Source organism: Hemiscyllium ocellatum, chromosome 5, assembly GCF_020745735.1.
Source record: "Hemiscyllium ocellatum isolate sHemOce1 chromosome 5, sHemOce1.pat.X.cur, whole genome shotgun sequence".
In the NCBI taxonomy this organism is placed as follows: domain Eukaryota; kingdom Metazoa; phylum Chordata; class Chondrichthyes; order Orectolobiformes; family Hemiscylliidae; genus Hemiscyllium; species Hemiscyllium ocellatum.
In genome coordinates this window covers 53,502,685-53,529,728 of record NC_083405.1, presented here as the reverse complement: position 1 = coordinate 53,529,728, position 27,044 = coordinate 53,502,685, and the positions used below count along the sequence as shown (strand labels likewise).

At 40.0% G+C, this 27,044-nt stretch overlaps 1 protein-coding gene across 2 annotated transcripts in view; it reads left to right on the top strand.

Annotated features, from left to right (window-relative positions):
- Positions 1-27,044, top strand: part of LOC132816031 (glucocorticoid-induced transcript 1 protein-like) — a 229,094-nt gene that overhangs the window by 188,008 nt on the left and 14,042 nt on the right. For both annotated transcript variants that reach the window (XM_060825444.1, XM_060825443.1), the window contains one exon: positions 21,484-21,604. In XM_060825444.1, coding sequence (XP_060681427.1) covers positions 21,484-21,604 — 121 coding nt within the window. The remainder of the gene's footprint in view (positions 1-21,483; positions 21,605-27,044) is intronic.

The following is a 27,044-nucleotide window of genomic DNA, read 5'->3' as shown; positions in this document are numbered from 1 at the left end:
GGCACACAGACTCAAGTCCAGAGAAAACAAATAAATGTCTTAAATATTTAGGTTTCCACTTACTTGACTTACTTGGCCTTGGATTATTTTATGAGTCAATTTCAAACAAGCCAGCATGGTTTTTTCTAAAGATCTGAGTGGCTAAACTTTCTCCATTCTAATAACCTGCAGATTTCTGACTGAACCCTATTAGTTGGAAGTTTCACACAGTAAGCCCTTCTACTGAGATAATTGATTTCCTGAGTGCCTTCTTGTAAGCAAACTAAATTAGCTTCTACATTCAACATGTCCTCTGAACTGAGCTGAAACGTTTTATTTCTGAACTACAAACATATGAATCAGGAGGAAGAGTAAGCCTTTCAGCCCCTCAAGCCTGCTCCACCTTCAGAAGGTAACAGCTGATCTAATTATAATTGTAAATCCGCATTCTCACCTATTTCTGATAACCTTTCAAGTCCTTGATTTTGCCTTAGAACTCTTCAAATACTCCTTTTCCACCACCTTTCAAGGAGAGACTACAGAAAGACACACAACCCTTGCAAACAAATTTTTGTGGGCTCACCTCTGTTTTGTGTGGGAAACACAAGTTTAAAACAGTAACCCCCAGTTCTAGATTCTCCCATATCTACCTTGTTAAGAACGTGCAGGACGTTGTGGCTCGGTTAAGTCACTTCTTACTTTTACCAAAGTTCTGAAGGTGCAAGACTAGTCTGTCAAACCTTTCCTCATAAGGTAACCTGCCCATTCCAGATATTAGTCTTGTAAATCCTCTTGGGACTGTCTCCAATGCATTTGATTCTTCCTTTAATAAGGTGACAATACTGTACACTGTACTCCAGGTGTAGTCTCATCAGTGCCTTGTATAACTGAGGCCTAACATCCATGCCTTTAAAAATCAAAGAACAGTACAGCACAGGAACAGGTCCTTCGGCACACCAAGACTGCAACGACACATGATGCCTTTCTGAACTAAAACCCTTTGGTCTCTATGTGGTCTATATTCCCCCTATTCCCTATTCAAATACCTGTCAAGATGCCCCAATGTTACTATACATGTCTCCACCACCTCCTCTGACAGCGCATTCCAGGCACTTACCACCCTCTGTGTAAAGAATGTGCCTCTCACATCTCCTTTAAACTTACTCCCTTTTACCTTAAACCTGTATCCTCCAGTAATTGACATTTCTACCCTGGGGGAAAAAAGCTTTGACTATCCATTCTATCCATGCCTCTCATAATTTTGTAAAATTCTATCTGGTCGTGCCCTCCCCATCCTTTTTCCACTTTCTTCTCAGCTAATACCCTCCTAACCAGACCAACATCCTGGTAAACCATTCCTGAACGTCTCCAAAGTCTTCATATGCTTCTGATAGTATAGCAATGAGAGCTATAACAGTTTTATACAACTGCAACATGATTTTCCAATTTTTATACTTGGTGCCCTGACCAATAATGTCAAGCTTGCTATGTGCCTTCCTGACCATCTTATTCACTTTTGTTGCCACTTGCAGGTTACTGTGGATTCTAGATCCCTCTGTATGTTAATTCTACTAAGAGTTCTGCCATTTACTATATATTTTCCTCCAGTATTAAATCTTCTAAAATGTATCACCTTGCATTTGTCAGGATTAAGCTCCACTTGCCATTTCTCTGACAACACCTCAAGTCTATCTATAGCCTCCTGCATCCTCTGACAATCTTCTTCACTATTTGCAGCTTCCCCAATCTTTATGCCGTCTGCAAACTTACTAATCAGGCCACCTATATTCTCCTCCAAGTCATTTATATATGTATTAGAACAACAGGGGTCCTAGCCCTGATCCCTGTGGAACACCACCGATCACAGATCTCCAATCTGAAAAACACCCTTCCACCACTACCAGCTCACCACTGATCCCATGTGAGCTCACCTTTTGTATCAGCCTGCCATAAGGGACCTTGTCAAAGGCCTTGCTAAAGTTCATACAAACAACACCTATCCCCCTGTCCTCATCAATCATCTTTGTCACTTCCTGAAAAAGCTCAATCAAGTTTGTGAGACACAACCTTCCCCCACACAAAGCCATGCTGCCGATAAGTCCACATTTTTCCAAACGTGAGTCAATTTTATCCTTAAGAATCTTCCCCAATATTTTCCCTACCTCTGATGTAAGGCTCACCAGCTTATAATTTCCTGGATTACCTCTGTTGTCCTTATTAAAAGAACAATTCTTCAGTTCTCTGGGACCTCTCCTGTGATTGAAAAGCATACAAAGATTTCATACAAGGCCCCTGCACTTTCCTCATCTGCCTTCCTCACTGTTCTGGGTAGATCCCATCAGGTCCTGGGGGCATGTCTATCCCGAAGCATTTTAAAATACTCAACACCTTTTTATATTGACATACTCAGAATATCATTCCCTCAAATTCTCTTGTCATCTAAGGTACCCAAATCTTATGATCCTTCAGTTTCACAGCAACAAGCTAGTTCTAATCAACAGGCATTTAAAATATTTCCACATGCTAGGTGAGAATTTATCCTCAAACAGTTACCCACTCCCCCATCAACATTCCCCAGTTCCTATCTCATATTGGAGTATTTATCCTTCCCCCAATTTAGTACTTTCATCTGAAAGCTACTCATATCCTTAGCCATAGGTAACTTAAAAGCTTACAGAATTATGATCACTGTTCTCAAAATAGTCCCCCACTGAAACTTCAGTAACCTGGTTGGGTTAATTCCCCAACACAAGGTCTAGTATTCCCTCGTTGGGCTATTTACATATTGTTTCAAAAACACCTAACAAATTCTTCTCGCATCCAAGCCCCTGGCACTAAGGGAGTCCCAGTCAGAACAGTGGAAGTTAAAAATCATCCACCACAACAACTATGTTGTTTTTACATTTTTCTATAATTTGCCCAAGCAACTGATCCTTTATCACCCATTGGCTGTTGGTAGACCTGTAGTGCAATCCCACAAAGTGGTGGTGCAGTGGCTCAATGATTAGTGCTCCCGCCTCACTGCACCAGAGACTCAGGTTAAATTCCACTGTGACTGAGCAAACTCCACACAGACATTCTTCCAGTGTCTATGTGGGTTTCCTCCCACAATCTAACGATATGCAGGTTAAGTGAATTGGCCATGCTCTCCAGGGAGTGATCCATCTTTCTTTCCCTCAAGGGTCTTGAATTATGGAGGATGCAGTTTTTCCATTTTAGATTGAAAGTTATAATCCATCTTAACACCTGTGCTGAAAAAAGTAATTCGTTTTGCTTTTGACAAGTCACTGACATGAGTCATGTGGCATTCAATTGAGCCATAAAAGAATTTCCCTCAAATTTTACAAATTCCTTTGCCTTTCCTGGAGATAGTGATATTAGTGGGTACCAAGGTACCTCATTAATAATGGAGGTGGTTTGATGGCTCTCTTGGTCTGTGTTTTCATCTGATAAATGCCAACATATGTAACACTCATGAGACCCACATGTAAGTTTTTTTGTGACCTTAGAATAAAAGCAAACCATGGTATTTTAAATGTACATTTCACATGTAAAGAGAATTTCACATGGGCAACATATCCAAGTTTTAACTTCAAAAATGTGACAAGGGTTTCTAACTGATGTGTGTCTTTGGGGCAAACTTTGCTGTCTGTTATGAGGTTTCTAGGGTACCTTTTAATATGGAAAATATCTTTCTTCTATTATCAATTTCCCTTTCTACCCACCATCCCTGCAGTATTAATTCACAATTAATAGTTATATAAGTAACTTTCCTCACTAATTTGATCATTTTTACAACAAATTGCAGTATTTCATTACATTCTAAAATGTTTTTGATTAAACTATTTACCTTGGATGGATTGATGGACAAAATAACTTTCCCATCTTCTCAAGGAAAGATTTTCTGTCTCATGTGATACTGATCAACTGGGTCAGTATTTTAGCAAATGTGATTGATTCAGCATCCATAAATATGATCAGAATAAACCTGTTTATAGAGTTATAGTCATTATGGATGACATAATAATGACTTTTATCAGAAAGTAATAATGAATATTTATCAGTCAAGACTGACCAAATTTACAAACCAGCTTAAATATTAGCAGATGATTTCAAACAATGAAAGAAAATAACAAGATTATGGTATTTATTCAATTGGGCTGCTCCTTTGTAATGTAAGTTGGCCACTGTAAAGATGTTTTTCATGGTACAAAGTTCATGGCAAGAAATTATGTTGAATGCAACATAAAACAAATCATAAGAATTTGTTTTCCTTTAAAACAAATTAGGAATAAATATCAAGCAATACCATTTGGATCAATAGATCAAGTAGGATTGTAATATTTTGAACTATGTTCTGAATGCGATTTAAAATTTAACGGGTGGAGAGCAATTGACTTTTTAAGTGCAAAGTATGTCTTTCAAGGAAACTGGCTTAAAATAAACATTTGTCATTCCTTTTCTTTAGTAATGACTTGTTGCAGTAACTAAAACTTAAATGTTTGTTTTTCTCTCACCAAAGCGCCTGCCAATGCTACTCTTGAGCTGACTACTACAAAGTGTAAGAGATCAGTCCTGGCTGACACAACTGTCCCTTTTAATTTGTTTCCACTCTTCCCCCTTTCTGCTCCCCTCAACCACCACCCCCAACCTGCCTCTAAGATAAGGTATTCAATCATGTTTCTCTCTATATCGACTACATTAGAGCTTCTCTGTGTAATTTTTTGTGATTTGCCTTCAATGATGATGAGGATCAGAATGTTTAGGAATGTTGGTAAACAACTCATGTCCTAGCACTTAATAGCTTAGTGTGTAGACAGATTATATTTGGTGTGTTATCAGTTTCTAATGCTGTGCCAATATGTGGCTCATGTACATGCTATTAACTTAGAATAGGAACACAACAATCAAGAGATTTTGTAAATGACAGTGCCATATTAATTAATTTGATAAAGTTTAATCAGTTACAGTATAATGTCAATAATTTAAATAGACATCAGCATAAAAGAATTTCTGCCCAGACTTGATTATTTCCTGACGAAACGTCGATTTTCCTGCTCCTCGGATGCTGCCTGAGTTCCTGTGCTTTTCCAGCACCACTCATTTCAATGTTATCCTCAACTTTCTCCCTTCTGAGCTGGAGTTTGTTCAGATTTTCTGCCTGTAACTTACTCCATCACTTGTGTGCTTGCTGCTTCACAGTAGTTTCAAGTGCTGAAGGCCTCTATTTTAAAATACTCATCATCATAATCAACGTGTCCAAAGCCTTGCCTCTCCCTATCCTTGTAACTTCCTCCCACACTCCAACGTACACTGCTAGCCTTTTTTCCAATGTTTACTCTGTCACGGTCCCATCAAGGTGTCAGAAAAATACAAGTTGTATTTAAAGTAATGTAATCTTCAGTTTGCTTGTACCATCAGCAATCAACAATGCCCACAATGAGCTCTTTATTTTTACAAATGCTGAATTCTAAATTAATTTTTTTGTGATTAAAATTTTTTTTTGGGCACAGAGGTCATGATTTGCACTTTGCTCGTACCTGTTCATTGGTGAAAATTTGGTGCTCCTAGCTTGCTGCTATGATTGCAGTTTGAGTGGATTTCATGCTTCATGATGTAGCCTCCCTCTATGTTCAGAAGGAAGCCAAATAACATTGTGCTGAGAGTATATGATGCAATTAGACTTGCCTGTTTAAAACCAGTATGTCCCCTTTTAAAAGGAATGTTGGACTGAATGATATTGCTGACATTTACAACTTGTAAATGGAACACCAGGGCAGAGGAAAAGTCCCAGGATAATGAATGCAGCACTGGTCGCATTAGTGATGGCATTGAACAGGAGCAGACTGCATGGTTCCATGGAATGGAAACAAATGATCGGGGAGGTCAATTTCCAGCATTTAGACTTGGCAGCATTGCCACAAGAAGTCCAGTGAAGTCGTGAGTGGTCAAGGTCAGTGACTGCAAGTGAACATGTTACTGCCTACCACAACTTTAACCTCTCACAAAACATTAAGCCACATCCCCAGCAATACTCCCTGGCACTGACCACTGCTAATAATCTCACACACCACAGTACTCTCACATATTTACCAATGCTGCCAGCCTCACAGACACCTTTCACTGCCATCACATATCGCCAGCTATTCAGCTTTTGCAGAGACTAAACACGACACTACATCATCATTGAAATTCTGTCTTCTCTCTTGCAGCACAAGTTGGAATACAACAAGAGGGAGAAGAGCAAAACCAGCAGGTGGAAAGGACACCTGCATCCCCTGAACACTACACAGGTGATGAATCTCAGCGTCCTGGAGTCGACTGCAATAGAGCCTGTAGTATCCAGCATCATTCCAAGCACTGAGGATGATAGTGTGTTCCTGTAATATGTCACTTCTCCCTCATCCTGTTATTTGGCATGATGGACCAACTGCTGACAGTGTTAGCATGGACCTCTTGCTTCCCACCCAAGCCTGCCACCCTGCCATTTTCTCACCAACCTTGTGACTTCCTGATTCTGGCCTAATCATAGCAGTCCCTGGACAGTGAGGATGAGAGAGAGCAACAACACAGCAGTAATGAAGAGGTCCTGTCATTTGTTCCTGACACACTCGGCCATCAGCTAATATACTGGCACTGCACATATCTTGAAAGGATTGTATTGAGTGGGGATCAGCAGCTGGCATATACGGGCTGGTACCATGCCAGGATGAAAATTAAAACAAATTTGTCAGTTCACCGGATGGCAATGTCATTGAGTTCTGCTAGACAGGACTCTTCAATGGGACCTCAATGGAATAACATGAAAGCACCAAGTGGACACACATTCTGGGTACTTTAGCTGACCTGTCAATCTCCTGTGACTTTTGAGGAGTATAAAGGAGCCTGGGTCCAAGTTGGCAGCTATTTTGCAGCCTTTTTGCAGGCGCATCATTTACTCTTCTGTCACATCCGTGCGGACACAGTAATACTCTTGGCAAATCCAGCTTTTACAAAAAAAACTGCAGAATGCTTACATTTTGCATACTTCCAAACATTGCTTTCAGTGTCAGACAAAGCCATTGGACCTAATCATCGAAGATGAATACTCTGCCATCAGCTCATTTAGCCGTATAAACAAAGCTAACACAATGTTTCCTGGCCTCCACCTCCCACCATCTTCTGGCGAATTTGTCCACGGCCCCCTTCTCAAGAAGATGTTCTGTCCTGACCCCTCTGGAAATGCTGTGCACCCAAATGAAACATCACTAGGCTTTCAAATATGGAAATCATTCCTATTTTGTTTAAAAAAAAACAAATCTACATGGCCATGTAGAAGAACAAATGTGTACTATGGAACAATCATATACAACAGTCCATCATAGCAAAATTGAAGACCATTTAAAAAATATAGACAGGAAGAGGCTGTTCAGCCCCTTGAGCTTGCTCCAACATTCAATAGAATCTTGGTTGATCCAACATTCCTCACTTCCACTTTCCTGCCTTTTCTTTAAAACCTCTCACATTCCTCACACCTTAAAAAGAATAAAGCTAATGATCTGGGTTTTTTTGTGTTTTCTCTGGTTAGTGCAATCACCAAGAATATCCACTTAGCATCTGATGCCAAATTGTTGATGCATGCTAAATAATTCACAAAGACTAATCTCAGAGCAATTGCACGACAGTGTTCTGATGAGGAGGGTATACAGCTAATACCATAATTTGAGACAATTCTATTTGACTCTTACTAGTCACGCAGTTACCGACGCCATTGAGGTTCATCACATTATCACATGACTGAAATAATTACTCATTAAAATCATTAACAGAAATTAAAACAAATATGAAACACAATATATCAGGGTCGATTATTCAACTTCTATAATATTACAGTTTCCTTGTTCCCTTTCTCTCCCAGTAACTACCCTAAACTCTTTTCTGAATAGTCTGATATCAGCAATAGCTGACCTCATTATCAAATCCCTTTAGAAAGTCATGAATTTCATCTTCCTCCTATTGCTGTCCCAGTCATGGCTAGCATTAATTCTCATCTCAATGCTTTTTACATGTTTGGCAAATTTTAACTGCACTCTTGCTATTGAAGATTGCAACTTAAGGAGTGTAATAGACAAAAATACAACTAGAGATCAAAATGTTATGAGTTGCTGTTGCCTTGTGGAATTCTGTACAGGATAACTGCATGTTTCATTTTCCTATTCCAGACTTCCAAAATATTTCAATACATCTTAGTTTTGTTATGATTTTTAAAATTCACTATCTGTATGGGTGTGATTGGACATTGGTGGAGATGGTATTTTATTGAGAATCTGTTGTAACATTTCTCATGAACACAGTTGAACTACTGTTATCATAGAAACATAGAAAGTGAAAACAGCTGGCAGGCCTTTCCAACCATCAAGCTTGCTCTGCCATTCAGTATGATTGTGGCTGATCATCTGCCTCCATGCTCTGTTCTCATTTTCTTCCCCATACCCTTTCATCCCTTTAGCACTAAGACTTGTGTCTAACACCTTCTTGAAAACCTTCAATCCTTTGCCCTCAACCATTTTCTGTGGCAGAAAATTGAACAGATTCACCACGTTCTGGGTGAAGTAATTTCTTCTCATCTTAGTGTTCTGACAAATGTGATACTTGAGACGTACTATTTGGAATGCTGCAGCCTACCCTTCACACAAAACATGCAGATAGCTGTGTCTACATTTCATGATGTGATGAGCTCTTACTTTCTATTGTATAGGTTGATGAGTGCAGTACTGCACTTCCACAAAATGGAAAGAGAGATGACATGACAGGTTGTTCTGTTTTTTTTTGTAATCAAACTATTTACTGTGTAGAAATTAGATTAATGGTAATTCCTGATTATATGCCGAAACCTCTTAGAAGAGGTCTAGAGAAACATTGAGGGAACAAGATTGAACATTGGATGAGCAACATCCAACAATTGGCTGGACAGGCTGTGAATAGAATCCCAAGAGACTTTCGAGTTGATCCCCAAAGTGACCAATGATACTTGTGAACCTTCAAGGCCACAACCAGGACATTGGAACCATTTCCAAGTTAAAACCTCAGTTAAATTCTATTTTGGTGCTTCAGATACTAAGATGTTTTTTTTCTACCTGGTCCCTTTTGGGGTAATAGAAAATTTATCAACTTCTGTTCCAACAACTGGCAAAACAACGGGAGTTGTGTATCAGCCACCTGTGGCTGCCATTAAAAGCGTTTAAGGGGCTCCCTGAAAATTAAATTAGGGAAGCAATAAGGTCCAAATGAATTATCTGTGTTACAGTAATGAACGGTTGGCCTGGAGTTGAATCTTGTCCCCTTGAAGCAATAAATGACTGAGGTAACTACTGTAGGGGCAAGGCCACAAATGACCTGTGGCAGTATCAAGAATACCACTGGCATTTTTTGTGGGTGATATTGCACCAAGTGGCATTTTAGTAGTACCAGTTTGTAAAGATATGTGGATAGAGTTGCAATTTCTACATCACTTCTAAGGAATCCTCAAAGTGGCAATAATCTCAGTATTTATACTTTAACATAGAAGTTATCCTTAGCTTTGAGGCAGTCACAGGATTTTGCAAGCCTGCAAGATATTTTAAAACTGAAAAGAAATTTAACTACAATCATTAAATTTTAAAGTTTAATTAGGTACAATGCTTTGACACCTGTTGGTGTGGTGCACAAATATATTTGCTCAGCTGTTAACGAAACAAAACTTCTGTTCCACAGTAATTTAAGCAATTCCAGTCCTGTGGATAGAATATTATATGGGAGATAAAAACTATTATTCACTTATTTGCGCATTATTCTGGCATTAGTTGTGTTTAATAATGAATCCAATTAGAATAAAGATTAAAATAAAGATTTAAAGTTGGCCTTATAAAAATATCAAATTGAACTGTTTTAAATCTGCAAGTATTTGGATGAAAATGGGATATCTGGGAATTAATTCTAAAATGGAGGAGAAAGCAGCAGAATGTATATCATATATTCTGAGAATTGGTCAAAGTGCACACCAAACTGCATCAGATGTGCATTTGTCTTTTGGTAGTTGGTTGCAGAACCAGTGGAACTCTATATTATTGGTTGTGCATCCATTAAGCTTTAGTTATGTTACTGTTACAGCATTTATCCAGAGAAGGATATGCATGTTGTGCTAAATTCCTAGCTGTAGCGGTTAAATACCTGAGAAGACTTTACCCATTGAACCACCTGATAAGACAAAATCCAGCTATATTTATGGGTGTCTTTTCTTATTTTATTGTACATAAATGACTTTTAATTTGAATTGACATAAGTAAGTGTAAATATTTATATTCATTCAGCTGTTTTGTAGTTTGAGCCATATTCAGTGTGTAAGCAAGCAAAAACTTCAGCATTATCTTTCAAATATAATTTATTGTTTTATAAATTATGAATTATGTTTCGAATTGTCTTGAATTCACTACTAGTTTGATCTATGAGAAATACTAGAATTATCAGGTAGAAATGTATATTTATTGAGGGAGGTTCACAGCTGAGAGAGATTACAATATGAAACATGTAAATTATGCACAATTCTGTGTATGTAATTTATTGAAAAGCATTTGATGAGAAACAGTGTATATGTCCTAATGTTTAAATTAAACTTTGAATATTATTGTGGACTAAAATTGTGTTGTTTATGTTGAGTTGATAAACTGATTTATTTTGCAGCATGAAATACACCTGTGCTACTTATATTACTAAAAATTAAGTTGTCCTAAAGACTTTATCCAACATGTAAGAGACTGTTACTTTGTATAGTACATTTAGTGATATAGAATTATATCAAAGCAAAACAGGGTTGTTGTAGTAAAATGAAACCTGTTTTCTTTGACACCGCTGTAAGTTATTGGAGTCACATGGATCTGTTCATGGAATCCTGAAAGATAAATGTGATAAAATAACTAAATTTTATCTTGTTGATGCTATACTTGAGTTAAGAAGCAAAATTGTTCAAAAATGCGTGAAATATAACTTATTAGCTTCTTCTCTTGCACATATTTTGAAAGGTTGTAAAAATATAAGTTTGAAATGCACATGTATCAGAGTAGCAAGAAGTGAATACTGAATACTAAACTGATAGGGTCATTATTTCATTGATTGTAGCAGTAATATGGTGTGGCATTCTAGTGGTGTTTTGTGATCTCTGTTTTGTGATCTTTGGGCCACTTATGTGTTCAAATCCCATGTTATACTTTTGACATAGTTGGTAGGATCCCACAGCTCAAGTCATGGACCTTTTGTGAAATATTCAACTGTTTCTCTGTTCCTGCCTCGCACCCTCCTTTTGTCCTGAGTTATCGCTAGGGCCAGGAACCACTGATCCAACACCCCTGCAGCTCTGCATGTACTTGCAGTCAACTTTGATATATGATATGCAAGAAATTATCATTTCCACACTGGTCAACTGCACCTTGATATTTGCTCCCTGGATTTTGCCAATGAAATTTGAATAAGTAGCTGCTGCAGGGTGGAAATCCATTTACAGTGTTACTCATCTGTCCCTAATATATTCCTTCCCATCTTGAAAATCAAAATGTTACCTTCTTTATTATGTATTTTTAATCTCTTGATCCTTGTTAACTTTGAGGTCTTTTTGTTTTGCACTGTGTTTTAGGGTGAATCAGTGTTATTTTCTGTGAAGTCAGGCTAGTATAACAGGATCTCTAGCAGCAGGTGGCGATGGTGAGGGAGGGCACTGAGCTGGACAGCTGGAGAACCATTGAATGAACTCTGTCAGGTGGAAAAGGTATCCATGGAGAAGGGAAGCCTCAAGGAGAGAAGTGTCAGACAGGCAAAATGTTTCCTCACCTGAATGTAAATCACAATTTAATTTAGTGCAAAAATGTATCTTCCCTCGTTAACCTTACCTACTTTTCAAGTTTGTAATGACCTGATGTCATTTTTTTAAAAAAATCCCTGATCAAATCTTATGTTACATTTCTGACGTAGTTGGCAGGATTCCATAGACCACATCATGTTGGATGAGGTTCAAAGGTGCATGTCTGAGATGGAGCAGAGGCAACATCCATGAGGGAGGTTGAAGCTGCTCCAGTATATTTGGAGGCTTGGGCACCATTGGAGGAATTCAAAACTGTAGACCAAACCTAGGCAGAGGGGCCCCACATGCATTCCCGACACTGCGGAGGCAAAGAACAGAAACAGAATATATCTTCTTAGATCTGTTTATTTAAACATGCTGTTGTTGTTGACAGCGACCTGATTGGAGGAAACACCTCAAAACTCATTTCAAAGATGGACATCGATGAATTCTGCTGTCACTAAATATGAAGTGATTCTCAGTAAAGGTAACAATAACAATTGGGTATTGAGACTTGGTGCACGAGAGGTGACTAAATGTGGCCAGCCAGTAAAAACTCCGTATCACTTGATCCTATCACTGGGAAGACATCTGGGACTTCCAGCAGAAGCCTTCAGATACAGGTGACATCAGAGTTGTCAAGTCTGTTTGTGTCCTTCATTGTTCTCTTGATGAAGAAAGACAGAAAACTGAAGATATGTCAATTGCTGGGCATTTAACACAAAGCCTCCCAATGTTCAGCCTCTATCGAGGATTAAAAACACATTCCAAAGGTTTGAAGGATTTCTGCAGTCTTGATTTGACCCATTGCTTAAAAAGACATGGGAAAACATTATTCTGATCAGGCATGGGGATATTTTATGTGTACATGACAACATTGTTTGAGCTCTGCAATGCCTTGCCACCTATTGCATGTAATAGATAAAGCTTTTGATTACCTTAATTTCCTTTTGCAACTGGACAATATACTCTTCATCCATTTGACATTTGGGGAAATTCTTGAAAGATTCAGCACCATCTTAAACTCATACTGACATTTTATGTTTAAGTTAGATCAGAGAAGTGCCAAGTTTTCCAGATAAAAGTACAGTACCTGGGGCACTTTGTTACCAAGGATGGCTTTACTCCTGATAATGAGAAAATCCATATGGTAGGGGACTGAACCCAACCTAGGACTGACAGGAAACTGCATGGGTTCCTTTTGTCCAACTGGTTACAACACGAGGTTTGTGTAAAGCGATGTAAAGTTAGCTGCCCCAGTCCATGTTTTGCTGAGGAAATCGGAAAGGTTCGGAAAGGATGTACAAGGCGGGACTTGGACCCCAGCATATGATGATCCCTTTTGTATGCTCAAGCAGAAGTTCTTCTCATCACCTGATTTCTAACTCTCTTTCATACTGGAAACCAACTTAAGTTTCCTCGGTCTAGGAATGAAGCCATCACAGGTTCAAATGCAGAAAAGAGCGGTTATCACTTATGCAAGTCAGAGCCTCAAGCCAAACAAGAGGACAAATATGGAGAAATATTCGAGTATGAAACTTGAACTACTATGCTGAGTTAAGTTATGTCCCAGAAGTTTAAAAACATTCTGACCAGTGCAGAACTTTGAAGTGTTTACAGACAGTAGCTCACTCAGCTACTATCAAATATCTGCCAAGTTTGAACATCAGACACCCAATGAATGATGAATCCATTCCATTTCAATTCCACATCCAGTACAGTTTATGCAAAAGTAATGCAAATGATGTTTTTTTTGGCAGAAGACTGAGCATGGGAGGGAACCTACCTCTGCCCAACTGGAAACCCCTGTTGCTGATGCTAGGCTCTATCAAAAGTCAAAAGTAGCGTGCTGACCCTAATTCTCCATGACATTTGGACTAAGATTCAATGCAGATCCAAATCTGGTCGAGTCCAGTGGAGTCAGGTATGGGTTCGTGTTTGAAATATATCTCGAATGAGGATCTCAAACAGCTTCACCTGATTGACACAGGCATCAGTAGACTCTATAGGAAAGTCCAATGTCCACCATTCAATTGCCAACTGATGAGAGAGTCTGAACCGTTGAGGGCCTGGAAGAAGAGGATGATGGTGTCCTCACCTGGTTAATGATAAAGAGGGAGAGGTGAACCAGTTGATCCTTCCTGATAGCCTGAAGTGTTGGTAGTAGTTCATGAGTAAGCAGGACTTGAAGCACTTGAAAAGAAATGATGTTACTGGTTCGGGATGACCACTAGCACAGTTGTGAGAAATGGACCTTGGCCAAGGTAGAAAAGTGACTTTAACCCAGCATAGAGTCCCTGGTCACCTCAAAGTGGAGTTGCAATGGATTGTACAGTCCTTGATACCAGTTAGAACAGGACTGAGAATATTCTCCTACTCATGGAGATTTTCACTGAGTTCATGCAGGTCATTCCCACCCCATGACCTTAATTACAGTGTGTGATTGGTTTACCCATTTTGGTGTTCCATGTTTGATTCACAGTGATCGGGGGAGCAACTTCAAAGGCAAGATCCTACAGGAGCTTCGCAAAATCTATGACATTGCCAGGAGTCATAACAACATCCCCATTGTCCAGAGGGTAATGGACAATGTAAAAGATTCAATTGTATGGATGTATGATCATCTGTGGACCTAGGTCCTGAGAACAAACAAAAGTGTCTCAATTACCTTTTGGAGCTGGGTTTATGCTTGTAATAGCACCTTGCTCTCCACACTGTCTCTTGTTTGGATGAGAGAATTAGCCCTTCCTGTGAACTACCTCCTCCAGCATGGAAATAGCCAGGTCAGTGACTGGAGAGCCAAGAACACAAAAGGCAAAACCAGGAATTTGCAATGACATCCAAGAGGACTGAGAAAAAAAACATTAAACATTATAAGGCTGACATGGCTGACCTTCCAATCAGCACAATGCTATCCCTCCAAAACTGTATGAGGTGTTGAAAGAAGATACAGGATATCTGAGACCTAGAACCCAAAGAGTCGTTAACTGGCTGGACACAGGTGACTACCTGCATTGTTGAACCGCTGGCGATGGGGCAGGGGGCACAATATCAGAAATGATTCGCAGGGAGTTTACTTGAAGCCAGATGTCCTGTGGATGACACAGGGCAAGCAGCACTCTCAGCAGTATTGCAGAACCTGAAATGTCAATACACGATGTCTCAAATGGAGTGTTGTTGAAAAGTGATGAGGAGCTCTGGAGTGATCAATATGTTGTGCATTCAGTGTGGTGCTGCCTACTTCCACCCTTAGAAAATAGAGCTTACCCTTAAGCAGAAACTGAAGTAACAAGATCCACCAGGCATTTGGCTGCTGGAGATCTGACTGACCTAGACCCATGCAAGGGTGATCCACCTCACAGTCTGGATATCTTGGAAGGTACCAGTATAGAAAATGGGCCAAGAAGGTTATATGGAGCAAATATTAGATACTATTGCAACCTTTACCATTTACTCAGATTGGTGTTAGAAAAAGAGTATGCTGCCAATAATGTGTGTGAGAACATTCTGGCCATTGTGGCACAACTAAATCTGCTAATCACAAAACTGTTTAGGAAATGGTCAATGTGTGGAAATGCTAGTTGCTAGGAAGGCATGTCTAAAGCAGGGAAGTGTGCGATGGAACCTCCAGCAACTATGAGAGAGCATTGAGCAGGGCAGCTGGAGCAGTCATTAACTGACCATCCCTGGAGGAAGGGCTATATTTCATTGGGAGAAGAGGCCTTGAGGGGGGAAGGATCCAGTCAAAGGATTTCCTCAACCAGATGTAAACCACAGCATTTAATTGCATGTAAATATTGTAACTTCCTTATTTGTTTATTGTATACCAACACACAAAATTTACGTTGAATATTCCTCGCCAAGGAATGTTGATTGTATTGCATTGGAAATTTCTGGTTTAAAATCTCTAAAGTCCTATTTCTATTGGAAAGAGAATCACAAAAAGAATATCAATACCGGGCGCAAGCTCACTGTCAAAACTGGTTTTGCAAAAATCTGCAAAGCAAAGACACTTGCCCCTCGCATTAAACAAGACATTTCATGTGCACCCAGCATTCAAGAAACTTTGCAATTGAATTTGGATTTTCAAACAGTGTATTTGGTGGAATAAGTTTACTTCATTTTGCATGGAAATCAATTGTTTTGTTAATTAAATGTTTCAGACAATAGTAGGAAAGTTATACGTAGAAAATGAAATAAGGTGACATCACCCACCCTGTCCACATTAGATTAATTTTTAAGCCAAAGAAACTAGAACCATCAGAGGGAGCAGCACAGTTCTGAAACTTTCCACGTTAATCTGTTTCCATTTGTGCCATTCTACAGCAAAAGATAAACATTTCATGGAAGTTTCCAAAAGGGGAAATTTGCTTGTGATGGTAAATAGAGCAATGCATAGATTTTCCTGGCCTACCACATGTCAAATACAGAAGTGTTTCAAAACTGAGTAGCCTGGCAATATTGAAATGATTAATCAATGTCTTACAGGCAGTTCTTCAAGTATTTTTCAGTTTTGCATCTCTATCATAAAATATCTTCTCACAAAACCTTCTCAGTAATTGACAATTGAGTTCTTTTGAATTTTAGTAATTGATGAAAACTAAAGCCACGTACATTATTTGGCAGTTATAGTAAAACTTATTTAAAAATATCATGGCTGCCCTTTTAAAAAAAACACTGTATTGGAGCCTGCAGTGTCTTTATCCATATTCTGTCCCATAATCCTTTGTGGACCTCAAACCCACATATCCAATGGACGTTCAGGAGGTTCAGCTTCTTCCGAAAGCAGCTTTAGAAGTTGGAATCAGAAGACAAAGACTCACACGTAAGACATTCCATTGAAAATTAATGTCTTCGTGCCAGCAAAGCAGGTAAAGATGCTTTTCAGATGTGCTTGCTATTGTTTACTTAATGGGAACTGTGGGGTCAACAGCAATTTCTAACTCTATTAGCTTTTTATAACATTTTTGTACTTCATTTTAAGTGAAATTTAGGTGTTTAATCAAGAATTAAAAAACGTTATTTGGCCATATTCAAAATAAACAGAGCTAAGATTGGGAGAGGAGAAAGCATGTGGATCGAAACCTCTAGCTCAACAGATATCCTTCCTTTATTCAATCAACTGTTCAATATATCATCAATTAGCCACTAACAAATGAACATAATATCCCCATGGTTTTAAAATTGAGTTTGAAACTTATGGTATTAATTTTGGTCAAACTGTCTCTATTTTCAAAATATTCAATATGATTGTCTCATCCTCCTCTTCCCTGATGTAGAATAATCTGGTCATTCTGTCAATGCATGTTTGTTTCACATAAACTGATTTTCCCCATTAGTGATTCTTGCATGTACGTTTATACATCAAGGATGTAACAGGGTTGCAATGTCAGTAATTATGTGAAGTTGTGATATGATCTTCAGTGTTGTTTAGATGCAGACTAGATATCTGTTTATGTAATATGTTGATGTTACTAACAATAAACCAATTAATTTGTAAAAGTTCTTTCAACTGCAAGTCATTAATCAGAATGTGTCAGTATGTCAGGAGACTGTTTTTGGTGGAATGAGAGATTTCAGAGAGTGGTAATAGGAATTTGTTTCCTCTAAGGGAGTTTTATGAACAGACAGAAAAAATATCAAAAATCATTAGTTGTTTTCACTTCAAAGGATCAGGCTCTTTGCTTCACAAATAAAAAGCCATAGCTTGGAAAGCTTTTTGCTTCAGTTCACAAGCACCCTGGTTAAAATCCAATGTATGTATGGAACAGTTTCTCCTAGAGAAATGAGTTCGATTAGATAATGGACAATAGACATTAGGTGCAGGAGTAGGCCATTCTGCCCTTCAAGCCTGCAACACCGTTCAATATGATCATGGCCGATCATCCTTAATTAGTATCCTGTTCCTGCCTTATCTCCATAACCCTTGATTCCGCTATCCTTGAGAGCTCTATCCAACTCTTTCTTAAACGAATCCAGAGACTGGGCCTCCACTACTCTCTGGGGCAGAGCATTCCACACAGCCACCACTCTCTGGGTGAAGAAGTTTCTCCTCATCTCTGTCCTAAATGGTCTACCCCGAATTTTTAAGTTGTGTCCTCTGGTTCAGCACTCACCCATCAGCGGAAACATGTTTCCTGCCTCCAGAGTGATCGATCCTTGAATAATCTTATATATCTCAATCATATCCCCTCTCCGTCTTCTAAACTCAAGGGTATACAAGCCCAGTCGCTCCAGTCTTTCAGCATAAGGTAGTTCCACCATTCCAGGAATTGACCTCGTGAACCTACGCTGCACTCCCTCAATAGCCAGAATGTCTTTCCTCAAATTTGGAGACCAGAACTGCACACAGTACTCCAGGTGTGGTCTCACCAGGGCCCTGTACAGCTGCAGAAGAACCTCTTTGCTTCTATACTCAATCCCCCTTGTTATGAAGGCTAGCATGCTATTAGCCTTCTTCACTACCTGCTGTACCTGCATGTTTACCTTCATTGAGTGGTGTACAAGAACACCCAGATCTCTTTGTACTGCCCCTTTACCTAAATTGATTCCATTTAGGTAGTAATCTGCCTTCCTGTTCTTGCCACCAAAGTGGATAACCATACATTTATCCACATTAAACTGCATCTGCCATGCATCAGACCACTCACCTAACCAGTCCAGGTCACCCTGTAATCTCCTAACATCCTCCTCACATTTCACCCTGCCACCCAGCTTAGTATCATCAGCAAATTTCTTAATGTTATTACTAATACCATCTTCTATATCATTAACATGTATTGTAAAAAGCTGCGGTCCCAACACTGATCCCTGCAGTACCCCACTGGTCACTGTCTGCCATTCCGAAATGGAGCCGTTTATCACTACTCTTTGTTTCCTATCAACCAACCAACTTTCAATCCAAGTTAGTACTTTGACCCCAATACCATGCGCCCTAATTTTGCTCACTAACCTCCTATGTGGGAATTTATCAAAAGCTTTTTGAAAGTCCAGGTACACTACATCTACTGGATCTCCCTCGTCTGTCTTCAGAGTTGCATCCTCAAAAAATTCCAGAAGATTAGTCAAGCATGATTTCCCCTTCATAAATCCATGCTGACTCCGACCTATCCTGTTACTACTATCCAGCTGTGTCGTAATTTCATCCTTAATAATAGACTCCAGCATCTTTCACCACTGAGGTCAGACTAACTGATCTATAATTTCCTGCTTTCTCTCTCCCATCTTTCTTAAAAAGTGGTACAACATTAGAAAAGTTAGGAAATAGATTTAACTCAGTGTAATTCTTTTAATTTGAAAATTCAAACCAGAAATATCTGGTGAGAACCCTGAAGGGGTTATTTGAAGCTGAGAAGGTCTTGGCTCAGTTGTGAGAGTTATTTGCTGAGTGTTTTACAACAGAATTCCAAGCCTTTCACCTCTTGCAGCTATTGTATGAATAGGACTGGTCAATGGTAACCTCAATGACCTACTTCCACACTTTAGGGATTCTACATCTACAAAGTCTTGACCCTCCTTATCGCTCTAATAAATAATTTCCAGTCCTCTGTATTACACTGTCCCACTTACATGTGCAAGCACGATTTTAATAATCACATTGTGGAGAATGCTGTAGTTTCATCCAGTGCATAAGTTTCAACTAAAACTAATGTAAACGATTAAGCACCACACATTGAAACATCCTAAAAGTCACGTTGGCTTACAAAATGACAGCATCAAATTACAATTTTACTTCTATGATCCAAAACATCAATAATAATGACATTCACTTAAATTGCCACTCCAATGTTAGTTAAATGTCTCAAAACTCTTCGCTGTGTCTTAAGACCATAAAAGATATATGATCTTTAGGGATTCAGTTACCTTTGTCTCAAGCTCTAAATTATCTTGCACATGCGCCTCCAACATTATTTCATACCTGTCTCTTTGACTAAAGTTTCACTCATCTGATCTAATCTCTCTGTGTCATAAAAGTGTACTATAAAAGAAAGATGACTTGGTTACACGTTCAAAGTTTACAAAGAGAAGACAGGAAATGGTGTTGAAAAACACATCAGCCATGATTGGACCAGACTTGATAAGCCAAAAGACATAATTCTAATCATATATCTTTTATGGTCTTAAGACACAGTGAAGAGCTTTGAGACTAACATTAATGACGTTTTGGATCATAGAAGTAAAATTGTAATTTGAGGCTGTCAATTTGTAGGTGAACGTGACTTTTAGGATGTTTCAATGCGTGGTGCTTACTTGTTTACGTTAATTTTAGTTTGAAAATTATGCACTGGATGAAACTACAGCATTCTCCACAATGTGATTATTGAAATCGTGCTTGCACATGTAAGTGGGACAGTGTAGTACAGAGGGCTGAAAAATAATCAAACTGCATATTTGGCTGGACTTGGAGAATATTGAAAAGAAAGCTTATGTGGTGTCCAGAAAGATAGCGGTTAAAAACAGGCTAACTGTTCATCCAAACTGTTTTCTTTCAAATGATCTTTGAGGTTGAAGATTGCACTGATAAATATTTAAGTGACATTGAAGCCAAAATCATCAGCAACATTGGGGAAATGTACAGCGTTATGCAAATTATAATATGGCAACAAAGCTGTGTGGCCAAACTAGTCTGTACTTGTGGAGAAACTAATAAATGAACATATTTCAGAAATGAATGATTTACTTGTACAGTTGGACGTGAGAATGTTGTAAATACTTCATTATCTGGATTCAAGTTGCACTTTCATGCTCAAGTTCATAACATATCTCGTTGATATGTTTATTTATCACCTGAATTTATAGCTCTTATAGCAGTGAATGAAGACAAGCATTGTTGGTTGATTTGTAATTAAGGATCATGCAACTGAGAACACAGTTGGGAAAGATCTTTGAGAATAGATCCTGCGAAGGTGAAAAACATCACTGTTCCGCAGTCAAGAAAAGAATGAGAACCATTGCTGTGTATATGGGTGTCTTGTGCGTTCACTGCTTCAGCTACCTTAGCAGTCTTAGTTGTGCATGCTGGGTTTTTTTTTGTTCCATTGTTGATTTTTTTGTATCAATTATGTTACATTGTGCTGAAGTTAATCCTAGAAGATTGTTAAAGGAAGCATTGTAAAGCCTGTTGAGCTATTGAAGGATTGAAGCAAGATGTTTAGTATAAAAGCAAATTGATGTCTAGTTTTCTTGGGAAATAAAAATACAATCATTTTATTATGGTCATCCAAAGTTAATGTTTTCAGAGGAGTTAATATCCATTAAAAATATTGGCAGGCATTAATATTATCTGTTAATGACCTGTTCTCATGTTGAGGAATGTTTATCTGAATTTCTGCACTTTTCTTATATTAAAACATGTTTTCATCTATTAAAACAGAGAATATGTGATCAGTTGCTATACTTTCTGTGGCAGGATGAATGACTATTCTTGGTATATATTTTGAGTTTCTTTAACATGTTCCTTTGTACCCATGTGTCCCTCAGTTTCGAGTGGATTTCAGACTGGATAATATCTTGTCCTATAATAATTTGATAAAGCAAAGCTTTAATCCAAGGACTAAAGCCCACTGTGCATTTAATTTTCAGACTATCTATACCCTGACCAGTTTGTTCCTATACTATTTGAGGATCTTCAATATTGTCTTCCTTTGCATTTACAGACAGTAGGAGTAACTCTCCACTCCCCAAGTATGCTTCATCACCCAAACCAAACAACAGTTACATGTTCAAACGAGAACCACCAGAGGGATGTGAAAAGGTGAAGGTCTTTGAGGAAATGACGTACGTACTTATTCCTTTAATTCTTGTGTTCTTTTAAAAATGATCTAAACCATTTGTGATTTATTTATTTAATCAATGGATTTTCAGAACTTTGAAACAGAGACTTAAACATCCTTTCACAAACTGTGGAGACAAACAAATGTTATGTTGTGGTTGTACAGGACATTGGTGAAGTCCCTTCTGGAGTACTGTGTCCAGTCTAGTCTCTGTGTTATAAGGATATTATTAAGCTGGAGAGGGTTCAGATGAGATTTTCCAGAATGTTGCTGGGAATGGAGGGTTTGAATTGTAAGGAGAGGCTGAATAGGCTGCAACATTTTTCACTGGAGTGTAGGAATTTGAGAGGTGACCTTATAGAGATATAAAAAATAATGAGGGGTATGTATAAGGTGAATGGCTGGTGTCTTTCCTTGAGGGTGGGAGATTTCAAGTCAAGGAGGCATATTTTTAAGGTGAGAGAAAAATTTTTAAAAAAGTTATGAGAGGCAGCTTTTTTTACAAAGAGAGTGGTTCATGTGTGGAATGAATTGTCAGAGGAAATGGTGGATGGAAGATCAGTTACAACATTTAAGAGATATTTGGATAAGCACATGAATAGGAAAGGTTTGGAGGGATGTGGGTCAAGCACAGGCAAGTGGGATTAGTATAGTTTGGGATTATGATTGGCAAGGACTGGTTGGACTGATGGGTCTGTTTCCATGCTGCATGGCTCTATGGCTCCATGAGGTTTTTCATCTTTTTGTGGAGCTGTTTTCTTCTCAGCAATACGCAAGTTCAAATTCTTTATTTGATGTGCAGATTTTGGAAAATTTGGTAACAACAAAAGCATATATGCTTGCTGATTCTTTACAGTTTCTTACCAGTAAATTAGCTACCCCACGAGGTTGCTAGTATAGCAATATTTTTCCATACACACTAGAGAACCACAACTGGGCATATGCAAAATATTGTTTGCACAGAGGAACGGAGATTCCATTCTCAATAAGATTCTGCAAGGAAACCTGTGGTTGAATTTCTAAGTGGATCTGAGATGGAAAACAAACTGTTAATTGATCTATTTGGGGGAAAAGAAAATGCCAGACTACAGAATATGAATCTCTAAGATCAGATCATGGCAGCATTTTTAGAATCTGAAAATTGTTACAGCACAGGAGGAGGTTATTTAGTCCATTATGTCTTTGCCATTCTCCATTGGAGCATTTCACCTTCTACCACCTCCATGCCTTCTCCCCATAGTGCTGCATGTTTTTCCTTTTCAGAGTGCAATACATATCCCTCTGGAATGTCATGAAAACAGGGCCCAAATTCTTCAACGTATCTATTGCATTGAGATTCCCCTCATCCCGGGAACAATACTTCTGAATATTTTTTGCATTCTGTCTAGTGTCTTCAGACCACCCCTAAAATGTGGTGCCCACAACTGAAATCAGTTCTCCAATTGTTTTACACAAGAACAATGCATCACTTTTTCACTCTGCCCTTATTAAAGAAGCCTCAGATAAGCCTCTGGCAGTATCCCCAACACATAAATTACATTGATTGGCCTTTTTCTTTTTGTATTTGATCAAGCGATATGGGCATCGCATGAGTGGTGCAAATATTATTACTCAGTAGCCGAAGCATGGATGTAGTCCAGGTTTTGCTGCATATGTTCATGGACTGCATTAGTATTTGAAGTTTCTGTTAAATCATTAACAAACATCCACACTTCTGATCTTACAAAGGAGGAAATATTATTGATGAAGCAGCTAAAGATGGTTGGGCCAAGGGCAGTACACTGAGGAGCTCCACTAAAGATGTCCTGAAGCTGAGATAACTGACCACCAGCATCTTCAACCATCTTCCTATGTGCTAGGTATGATTCCAACCACTGACCTCTAAACTGCCAATTTGAGGACACCTCCTACCACCCCCTTGACCATGACCCCACCCCCCCCATCACCAAACCATCATCTCCCAGACCATATAGAACCTCATCACCTCAGGAGATCTCCCACCCACAGCTTCTAACCTCACAGTCCAGGAACCTCGCACTGCCCGGTTCTACCTCCTTCCCAAGATCCACAAGCCTGACCACCCTGGCTGACCTATTGTCTCAGAGTAACAAGTGAGGTCTGCAGATGCTGGAGATCAGAGCTGAAAATGTGTTGCTGGTTAAAGCACAGCAGGTTAGGCAGCATCCAAGGAACAGGAAATTTGACGTTTCGGGCCAGAGCCATTGTCTCAGCATGCTCCTGCCCCACTGAACTCATCTCTACCTGCCTTGACACTTTTCTATTCCCCCCTAGTCCAGAAACTCCCCACATACGTTCGAGACACCACCTATGCCCTCCACCTCCTCCAAGACTTCCGTTTCCCTGGCCCCAAAGCCTCATCTTCACCATGGATATCCAATCCCTCTCCACCTCCATCCGCCATGACCAGGGCCTCCAAACCCTCCATTTCTTCCTCTCCCGACATCTCCAACAGTACACCCTTCCACCGACACTCACTTGTTTGGCTGAACTGGTCCTCACCCGTAACAATTTCTCCTTCGAATCCTCCCACTTCCTCCAGACCAAAGAGGTAGCCCATGGATACCCGTATGGGCCTCAGCTATGCCTGTCTCTTTGTTGGCTATATAGAACAGTCCATCTTTCGTAGTTACACCGGCACCACTCCCCACCTCTTCCTCTGCTACATTGATGACTGCATTGGCACCACCTCGTGCTCCTGCGAAGAGGTTGAGCAATTCATCAACTTCACTAACACATTCCACCCTGACCTTAAATTTACCTGGACCATCTCTGACACCTCCCTCCCCTTCCTGGACCTCTCCATCTCCATTAATGACGACTGACTTGACACTGACATTTTTTACAAACTCACCGACTCCCACAGCTACCTGGATTACACCTCTTCCCACCCTATCTCCTGCGAAAATGCCATCCCGTATTCCCAATTCCTCTGCCTCCATCATATCTGCTTCCAGGAGGACCAGTTCCATCACAAAACACACCAGATGGCCTCCATCTTTAGAGACTGCAATTTCACTTCCCACATGGTTAAAGATGCCCTCCAACGCATCTCATCCGTATCCTGCACCTCCGCCCTTAGACCCCACTGCTCCAACCATAACAAGGACAGAACACCCCTGGTGCTCACCTTCCACCCTACCAATCTTCGCTTAAACCAAATCATCCGCTGACTTTTCCACCGCGGACCCCACCATGGATATGTTTCCCTCCCCACCCCTTTCTGCCTTTCGCAAAGACCATTCCCTCCGTGACTACTTGGTCAGGTCCACGCCCCCCCCCCCCCCCCCCCCCCCCCCCCAACAACCTACCCTCCCGTCCTGGCATCTTCCCATGCCACCGTAGGAATTGCAAAACCTGCGCCCACACCTCCTCCCTCACCTCCATCCAAAGCCCTAAAGGAGCCTTCCACATCCATTTTACCTGCACATCCACCAATATTATTTATTGTATCCGTTGCTCCTGATGCGGTCTCCTCTACATTGGGGAGACTGGATGCCTCCTAGCAGAGCGGTTTAGGGAACATCTCTGGGACACCCGCACCAATCAACCACAATGCCCTGTGGCCCAACATTTCAACTCCCCCTCCCACTCAGCCGAGGACATGGAGGTCCTGGGCCTCCTTCACCGCCGCTCCCTCACCACCCAATGCCTGGAGGAAGAACACCTCATCTTCCGCCTCGGAACACTTCACCCCCAGGGCATCAATATAGACTTCAACGGTTTCCTCATTTTCCCTTCCCCCACCTCACCCCAGTTCCAAACTTCCAGCTTAGCACCATCCCCATGACCTGTCCTACCTGCCCTTCTTATTTTCCACTTATCCACTCATTGTACTTTTTGCTACCTTCCCCCACCCTCCTCCCTGACCTATCGCCTTCATCCCCACCCCCACTCACCTATTGTACTCTATGCTACTTTCTCCCCTCCCCCACCCTCCTCTCATTTATCTCTCCACCCTTCAGGCACTCTGCCTATATTCCTGATGAAGGGCTTTTGCCCGAAACATCGGATTTTTCTGCTCCTCGGATGCTGCCTGAACTGCTGTGCTTTTCCAGCACCTACTCCAGAATGATTCCAACCAATGGAGAGTTTTCCTGCAATTCCATTTAGGGGACATTTTGTTAGGGCTCCTTGAAGTTATGCAAGTCAAATGCTGCCTTGATGTAAGGTGCAATCATGCTCCTCTCACCTCTGGAATTGAGCTCTATTGTCAATGCTTGAATCGAGGGAGTAATGAGGTCAGGAACCAAGTGGCTCTTGTGAAACCCAAACTGAGCATTAGTGAGGAGGTTATTCCTGTGCAAGTGCCACTTTATAGCACATTGATGAACCCTTCTATCACTTGACTGATGATCAGGAATAGACTGATGGGATGGTCAATGGCCTGGTTAGATTTGTCTTGCTTCTGGTGTGTGGGACGTGCCTGGGAAATGTTCCACATTGTTGGATAGATGCCAGTGTTATAGCTGTACTGTAACAACTTGGCTAGGGGAATGGCAGCTCTGGAGCTCAAGTCTTTAGTACTATTGCCTGAGTTTTGACAAGGCCTGAAGCCTTTGCAGTGTTCAGTGCCCTTCCGCCTTCTCTTGATATCCTGTGAGTGAATTAATTTGGCTGAAGACTGATATCTGTAATGCAGAGGAATTCAAAAGAGGCTAAAATGGATTATTCATTCAACACTTCTGGCTGCAGATGGCTGTAAATTATTAAGCCTGGTCTTTTGGACTTATGTAAACATTGCGATCCATTAGGATTGGGGATATCTGTGCAGCCTTAGATGAAAAAAAGCCATCTCATACGCAAACATCCACTTAGTGTCTCTTTATATAGATGCGGCCCTATTTGCTGAGTTTCTCCAGCATTCTCTGTTTGTTTCAGATTTCCAGTCAACAGTATTTTCCTTTTGTCTGGACCTGACTATCTGGGCTCAAGATGCACCTGTGTCATGATACATTCAAACAGGCATTTTAGGTGCGATGTGGCCAAGGGGAGGAATGAACTGCTAATCCATTGTGCTTTGCAAGTATGAGTTCAGATCCCAATCTGGTCTGAGATACACAGATTTTTAATCAGTAAGGTAATTGAGAGGTATGGGTAAAGGCAGCAAAGTGAAATGGAAGGTAGCTGGATCAGCCATAATCTCACTGAATAGTGGAAGACTCGATGGTCTGAATAACCTATTTTTGTTCCTGTATCTTATGGTCTTCTGTTATCTTTAGTAGAATAGATCATTATTTTGTAAATTTCTGTGACAAAATGTTTTCTGTTTACAAATATATACTGGATGAATGGCTGGAGCTTTCTTTATTCATTGAATGTGGACAATACTAACTGGACCAACATTTATTGGCCATCTCTAATTGCCAATATTGCTGTAGGCTTGGAATCACATGTAGGCCAGACCAGGTAAGGAAGGCAGATTT